General features: G+C 29.3%; 1 protein-coding gene and 1 long non-coding RNA gene across 2 annotated transcripts; one reads left to right on the top strand and one right to left on the bottom strand.

Moving 5' to 3' along the window:
- Positions 1–2,121: 2,121 nt before the first annotated feature.
- On the bottom strand, positions 2,122–3,291 carry LOC142506201 (nuclear pore complex protein NUP43-like). The gene is made up of 4 exons (XM_075619381.1): positions 3,188–3,291; positions 2,615–2,845; positions 2,395–2,468; positions 2,122–2,303 (listed from the first exon to the last, which is right to left on the bottom strand). Exons 1-4 carry the CDS (start codon positions 3,261–3,263, stop codon positions 2,250–2,252), a joined length of 435 nt encoding a protein of 144 aa, XP_075475496.1. The 5' UTR covers positions 3,264–3,291; the 3' UTR covers positions 2,122–2,249.
- Positions 3,292–4,016: 725 nt separating this feature from the next.
- On the top strand, positions 4,017–4,688 carry LOC142505428 (uncharacterized). Its single transcript, XR_012804413.1, has 2 exons — positions 4,017–4,244; positions 4,346–4,688. It is a non-coding gene; the product is annotated as an uncharacterized LOC142505428 (long non-coding RNA).
- The last annotated feature ends 3,546 nt before the right edge of the window (positions 4,689–8,234 follow it).

Genomic DNA, 8,234 nt, shown 5'->3' with positions numbered 1-8,234 from the left:
GGATGGATTTTTAAAACTTCTAACTCATACACAAATTATTTATTTCTCTCTCTTTCGTTTCACATCACATCTCTTCTTATATTCTCTCCTCTCATCTATATCTATCATTATCTCAAATTTTCGAAGTGCATCTCTATATATATTTTCATCTTTCCTTTTCAAAATTTTCATTTTTCGGCTGATTGTTAATTTAATAATTTTTTATGTTAATATCATACGAAATTTTGAATTCTAGAATTGATTTTGTGATTTTTAATTTATGATTTATACAAATTAATGGAATATTTATAATAATAAAAGATTATCCAAAAGAATGTCGTTTAATTTTTATTAATTGAATAGACTCGCAATAACTATGATTTTTTAAATTCTTTTTAGCATTTTTTATTAATATGAAGTTATGATATTTTTATATAAAATTATATTAACGTAATGCTAATTAATATTCTTTTCGCATTTATATTATTAATTCAAAAATAAAGTTACAGATTAATCAATTAATGTATTTTAAAAAATTTATAAATATGCATATAAACTCACATATATACACATTTAAGGATTAAATGACTTAACTTTTAAATAAGTAAATTTATTTATTAATATAAATATTGAAAAACTATTTCAAACTGAATATGTTATATATGTCAATTAATTATTGGTTTAAAGAAATTAATAAAAAATAATATGTTATAAAAAATTTATAAAATTCTATAAAAATCTAGCAAAAAAGTTTACATTAATCAACATAAATCTGTTTATAAATATGTGAGATTTTGTAAAAGTATCAAATCCATAAAAGTCTATCATTTGAAAAAGTCATTCAAAATCATCAAAACTCTGAATTGAATACACTCTAATAAAAGTCTATATGTATTCAAATTTTCAACAGACTTTTAATAACTTCATGGAATTTATCAACATACAAACATTAAACCCTAAAGTACAACTATAAATTGTCAAAAATTGTATTTGGTTCAACCCAAAGATTTAAATGGATTTTTAAAACTTCTAACTCATACACAAGCTATTTATTTCTCTATCTGACGCTTCACATCATCTTTTTTCTTATCTTCTTTTTTCTCATTTATCTCTATCACTCTCTCAAATTAAATTATTTAACTTTTAAATAAGTAAATTCATTTATTAATATAAATATTGAAAAACTATTTCAAATCGAATATGTTATATATGTTAATTAATTATTGGTTCAAAGAAATTAATAAAAAATAATATGTTATAATTAAGTATAAAATTTTTAAATTCTATAAAAAAATTCACAAAAGTCTATAAAAATCTTGCAAAAAAGTCTACATGAATCTACATAAATCTGTTTATAAATCTGTGAGATTCTGTAAAAGTCAATAAAAATCTATCATTTGAAAAAATCATTAAAAGTAATCAAAACTCTGAATTTAATACACCCCATTAAATATTTAAATTTTATTTATTTTTCATTATCATCAGAATTATATTAACATCTACAGACGCATAGATTGACCTCTTAGCACAAGGAGCACACCAAAATGGTGTCTGCTTCAAACCGGTGTTTAACGTTATTGTGTTTGTGTCGTTTATTTTCTTAATTTTAATTTTTGTTGGTTTATAGTTGTGATAATATATTTACAAAAAGTTTAAATAATTAAATTTATTATTATTATTATTTCATAAATATGTAACAATATTCTTAATTAATTTAATCATTTAATAGATAATAATAATAATAATATTTATGAAACAATATTCTTAATTAATTTAATAATAATAATAATAATAATAATAATAATAATAATAATAATAATAATAATAAATATGTTATGTAATGTTTCTAGAAAACATGTATTACAAAATTGTGTCGGAGAATATAATAAAAATATATATATACCAGGTTTTATGGTGTCGGATTGAACAACTCTCCCAAAATTAACCCCGACCATAGCATTATAGCAAATATGACCGTGCTGTTGAAGGGCAAACAAGAGCATCATACGACCAACATACTTGTACAACAAACAACTTTGTCGATCCCCGACAACAAAATAATTATGAAATGGCTGAAGAAAGGAGACAGCAGAACTTAGAGCACAAGCATACCAGTTCGTCAATCACTTTGGAGATGGCGTTGAAAAATCGACCTAAAGTTATATCAAGCTCATACAATAAACTTAGAAAGAGAACTTTTACATCACAAGCGAGCGAAAGCTATAGATTCAGCGAATTTCCAATGTCTGGCCTCCATCCATCACTAAAGCTTATGGCCTTGTCAAGATGGCCAGCGATTCCCATTCCAAACTACACACCACATCCTGCAAGGTGACAGTATTTATTACGTTAAATAAAGCACAGTTGAAAGACAGATCAAGTGAATTTTTTTTCTTGTGAATTGTTGAGATTTACTGTAGGATTTTGCCTGTCGATGTCAAAGCTGTTTATAGCACACGGCTCAGCCAAAATCTCTATTGGTTGCCGACCTGCAACATTGATTAGAATAAATAAGTCCCTAACCATGAAGCATGTATTTTTATGCGCCAACAACTCAGGGTCCACAGAATGAAAGATCTGAGTCGTTGATGTACATAATTGCAAGAAAACACGGGCAGCCAAGAACTATGCACACCATGGTCGATAACAGCAAGGATTCCGTCTTCTGAACAAGTCATGGCTGGTAGAATCCTAGATGATGACAGGTTACTGATCTTGGAAGAATGAATATAATTATCATACTGAACCTCCCATACGTCACTTTCTACAATAGAATTGGTCGGAGCATCATGAAGACCAACTGATGACAAGATAGTGGACTCTTTTGGTGAAGGAATATCCCATGCAAACACAGTACCTGACGAGCCTTCCTGCCTTCACATACCGATATAAATAAATTCAAAGGTAAGATAACTAAATGAAAACTGGGAAAATAAGTTAAGAATCCAATCGATAAAGACACCCAAAGGATAAACCATATATTATTATATTCCAATGTAAATTTGCATGCAAATATATTATTATACATCCAAATGGCCGAACTCGGTCACCTCGTGTACAGGTATTTTCTTTTCTTTTTTCAAAGGTTTTTTTTTTTATGTGAAAAAGTGAGAGGAGTGCTGGGTAAAACCAATATTTAAACAGGATGATAAAAGTGATAAACTTCCAGATTATTCAACACAGTCAAACTAAGAAGTAAAAAAGAAACATCTTACAAGGCAAGTATACTTTCGTGATGGATGGATATCAATAGAATGAACGATTCCAGAAGTAGTACCCCCCATATTTCCTGTTAATGTAGTCAAGCAAAACAAGTTTCAGCCGAACACAAGCACATAAATCATGGTCCATCGACTAGAAAATGAATATCAAAACAAAAGTGCATTCACCTAATATGTTATTCGATAGTTCACGAACTGTTCGTGAGCCTTAATATGTTATTACAAAATTATATATTAAATATTATATACATTTCGAGTCTTTTGGACGTTTCAAGCTATGAAATCTTACTATTCGAGCAATTGTTTAAATAACTAGTGAATATGTTCAAAGATTTCGAGCCGAATTCGAACCAAAAAATTATAAATTTCAAGTTTCGAATCGAGTTTGAACTCGAACATACTTAATTCGAATCGAATTCGAACCTTAAATTTTTACTAACATCCGGCTCGATTTAATTCGTTCACATCCTAATACTCAACATGTAAGGGGGTCAAGGTTTGAAGTTTGAACCGGCCTTTAGGTTATTACAAAATTTTATTTTTTAATTTATTTTGATAAATATTATTATTTAAAAAAAACTAATAATAACATAGCGGGATTTATCTATTTTTTTTTTATATCGCTTGGGTTTTTAGCTGAATAAATTTTAAAGAAATTTAAGTATTAAAATTTTAAAAAACACGCACACAGAGAAGACTTTAAATAAGTTTATAATTAAAAAGTCAATGTATTTATTTTTTGGCAATTTATTTAGCCAATAAAATCATATGTAGATAATATTTGCCAAACTTAACACCTCACAAGAAAATGTTCACAATCCACGAGAATCTAGCCTTCTTCTGCAACACATTTCCTCATCTTTCTTCGGAGAGAAAATTAATCAAAAGAAACGAGCTTTCTCTTTCACTGGCCAAGAAAAAAGATATCCCTGAAATTTCTACATCATCAGAAGAAAAATCCGTTTTTCCCACGAAATTATCAGGCGGTAGAATTCTTGTTCAGTCTGCCATTGGAGTATTTGCGTTAGGGTTCATAGATGCCGGGTAACTAATATATCTCTTTCAGCTGAATATATACATATATGATATATATACAGTTTTTTTTTTCAGGTTATGTTTATTGTGGGTTTTTTTGTAATGTTCAGGTACAGTGGAGACTGGTCAAGAATTGGAGTGATTTCGAGACAAGTGGAGTATTTTCTGAAAGCTGCAGCCTTTATTGTGGTTCCTTTATGTTTCTTCCTGATTTTTTCATTGTTCAAGGGAGATGGGATTGAAGATTGAGAATTTGAGATTGTGTTCATTTTCAGTTTTCTTCAAAAAAAAAAAAAAAAAAAAAGTACGGTAAAAATATGGAAATTGCCATCGCATTGAGAGTGGCACAAGTTATTTCGCATTCCAGAGAACATGTCATTGTATTCGGAGATTCATCGCCCACAACACTGACATGGGTCAAGTCTACAGTACTTTGATTTCCTATGTAAAATGGACATGTTATATTAAAATATAAAGAGAGTGTTACTCTACTACATGTAATATTAATCGACCAACAATCAATTTATATGACTTGAGAGGGTTCTGAGCATAGTAGGATTTACCTTTAGAAACATTACTTTTTTTTGGAGATAGTAACAAAGTCTTACTACTCGTCGAGATGGAAAACATGTCTTTATACCCTTTTCGAAATGATATCTTGGAAAAACAATGTATTAGTCGTGCATATTAGTCCTTAGTATCATCAAGAAATAATATTGTAGCTCTATTCGGTTACATTTCATATCTGAAGTGTTTTTCGATCCGATCATGGTCATAAAAACTCATGTGAAATGGTCTCACGAGTCAATTTGTGAGACAGATATTCTATTTGGATCACTATTGTAGATATGAACAGAGTTGATCTGTCTTAAAATAAAGATCTGTGAGACCGTCTTACAAGAGACTTATTCGATCATGAGACTTTAAATCCAATAATATTGTGATTTAAAGTCAGAGCTTATGCATTCACTTCTTAGATGTGGGCATCACTTGTTTTAACTTGTAATATAAATTTTTAGTTAGCTCTGATCATGACAATGTGTGTTCATTACGGTGAAAGCCTACGGTCTTCTACGAACATAGGGCAGAACTTGTGGTCGACGGAGTGGGTAGCAATCGACATTTCTATGACCATTGATTTTAAATTCTGATGCCGATTTGCAACCTAAGCTTGAATTCCCGAAGCATTCATGCTTGAGTGCAATAATTATCTTCCTGAAAAAGCGATCAAAATGTGATACTTGTGTTGATATACGTTTTAAAAATTTCAATTACTCTGCTATATATATCATCAATAACTTTCAGTAAAAACGCCAATCGTTCAATTTTATAATTTATTGAAAGCCAAATTACCAACAGACAACCGTTGCAAAACAATAGCCAGGCCAGGCACACACTGATGGCTGTCACGCTAATTTCATTGATCAATATTAAATGACTTTTTTTAGGTAAACATTGAATGAAACAGCAAATGGGAAACTCAAGGTTGAACGATGTTATAATGTGTAGTACCGATGGAAATCACAAGTAGAAGATGTGGCTTCAAAATTGTTCTAATTTTATGAAATTTAGATTCAAATTTCTCTAAATTATGGGAAAACTTGTGTTCAAACTCCTCAGTGAAAAGTCAAAAGTATTATTTTTTGTCAAAAATATTACTTATTATTGTAAATATGAACAGAGTTGACTTGTCTCACAGATAAAGATCCGTAAGATCATCTCACAAAAAACCTATGAAAATATTAATACACGTTTAACTCTTTTTGTGTTTTTAAAATAGGAGCTTATACAACTTCAAGTTTAATTTATAGATGCACATTTACGCACACTAAGTTCATACCTTAATATATAAAATACAATTTCATTCGCTCCTTGCATCAGATTATGTTGTTGGCATTAGGTGTTTGGGCATCGTGTGCCCAACCTAACTCGATTACTCGAAATTTTTTTTTTTAAAAAAATATGAGTTCGAGCCGAATTATTAATTTTGATATGGTGTCAGGTTTTTCGATACTCGATCGGGAATTAGGTACCTGACAATTTTTTATTTTTAAATTTTATTTCCCCGCCTATCAATAACTAAATACTATGTCTTTAAATAAAAAAATTTAAAATGAAAGAAATTACATTTTACAGAGAACATTTTGTATCTTTAGAAGCATAAAATATTTCTAAAGAAAGCATAAATGCGTAATATATATTATCAGATGCAAATATAGAGCGAAAATTTATGACTACATACTTGAGGTTAGTGATGTAAATGATCCAAACCTCGAGCTTAGTTCATTAATAGTTCGTTTATCATGTTTAACAAGTTTGGTTTGAGATCGGCTCGTTTTCGAGGTTGTAAATGATACAATTGATCTCGAGTTTGAGCTTGATTCGAGTTTGTTAAAAATTAAATATAAATATATGTTCAATTCCTTCTATTGGGATTGATACTTTTTTTTTTGGTCAACTCAATAAATGAGCCCAGCTCGAGCTTACGAGCCACCAAAACAAGGCGAGCTCATTAATGAACATGTTTGCGAGCTCATGAGTCGAATATCCAGGATTGAGCTTGGTTTGATTAAATTGTCGAAATCAAAATCGAGCTCGAGCTTGACTTGATATGATTAATAAATGAACTCAAACGAGTTTTTTATCGAACCGAGCTCCGAATAACTCGTCAACCGTTCGGTTCGTTTACATCTCTACTTGAGGTCATATGGATTTTTGTTTCGAAAACAACTGGGGTTTTAAACACCAATGAGTATTTCAAAGAAGTCCAAACAACTTGTTTCACAAGGAAACTGACTACAATTTTCTCCCAAATTATTTGTCTCGTCGAATTTTTTTAGTAGATCTCTAGTGAGATTATCTCGCGGATATTTATTCATGAGACGAGTCAACCATGCTCATATTTATAATAAAAGTAAAAAAATTTCATGGGTGACCTAAATAGAATATATGTCTCATAAAATTAATCCGTAAGACCGTCTCACATGAATTTCTGTTATTTTTATTGGTTATATTCATTTAGTATTAATGAATCATTATAAATAAATCTCACCGTTTATATATTAGTTTCAATTATTTGGATAGATTGAGGATGATACCTTGTTTTAATCCATTAATTAAAGACAAAAACTTGTGTGAGACGGTCTCACGCATCGTATTTTGTGAGACAGATCTCTTATTTGGATCATCCATGAAAAATATTATTTTTTATGCTAAGAGTATTATTTTTTATTGTGAATATCGGTATGGTTGAATCGTCTCACATACAAAGATTCGTGAGATCGTCTCACAAGAGACCTACTCTACTTATATTTAGGAAAATTTCAAGGTTTCTCAAGGGGCAAAAATTATTTTGCATTTATCGAAAAAACAATTTTTGCAATCAAGATTGGGAAAAGTCGTTCACCTACCGGTCTCCATATATTATATAAAATAATTTTAATCTTTTAATTCCTCGTGTCCATAAAAGAATCTTGCACTATTCAATCAAGAATTTTCTTTCTTAATACAGTACAACAATCAGCTCTACGCATAAAATAAATATTATTGATAGACAAAAATATCTCTATATATTTAATAGATAATATTTATATGAAAATATATAATGATGAATTACTTCAAATAAATTTATGAAAGAACAATATTTTTTTATCTTGTAACTCATATATTTTTTATTTTCAATCATGATATACGATAAGTCATTTTCCCCCAATGTTAGCCTTCACAATTTCCACATATTTGTAAAGTAAAATACTATTTTTGCCTCACTTATTTCCATTTTTCCCCGATATTAACCTTTTTTCATTCTATCTAAACATCAAATATGTCAACAATGTCCAGTATCACATAAACAATCTTCTCATTACACATCGTCATTTTCTAGCACTGCATTGGCTAGTAATTATTTATCAATCACCGAAAAATAAAATATAGACATATTAATGTGTTTGTAGCCCCATATAATTTGATATATATATATATATATATAAGTATATACAT

This window comes from Primulina tabacum, chromosome 10 (assembly GCF_025594145.1).
Source record: "Primulina tabacum isolate GXHZ01 chromosome 10, ASM2559414v2, whole genome shotgun sequence".
Taxonomy (NCBI): Eukaryota; Viridiplantae; Streptophyta; class Magnoliopsida; order Lamiales; family Gesneriaceae; genus Primulina; species Primulina tabacum.
This window is presented reverse-complemented; position numbering and strand designations above follow the sequence as displayed.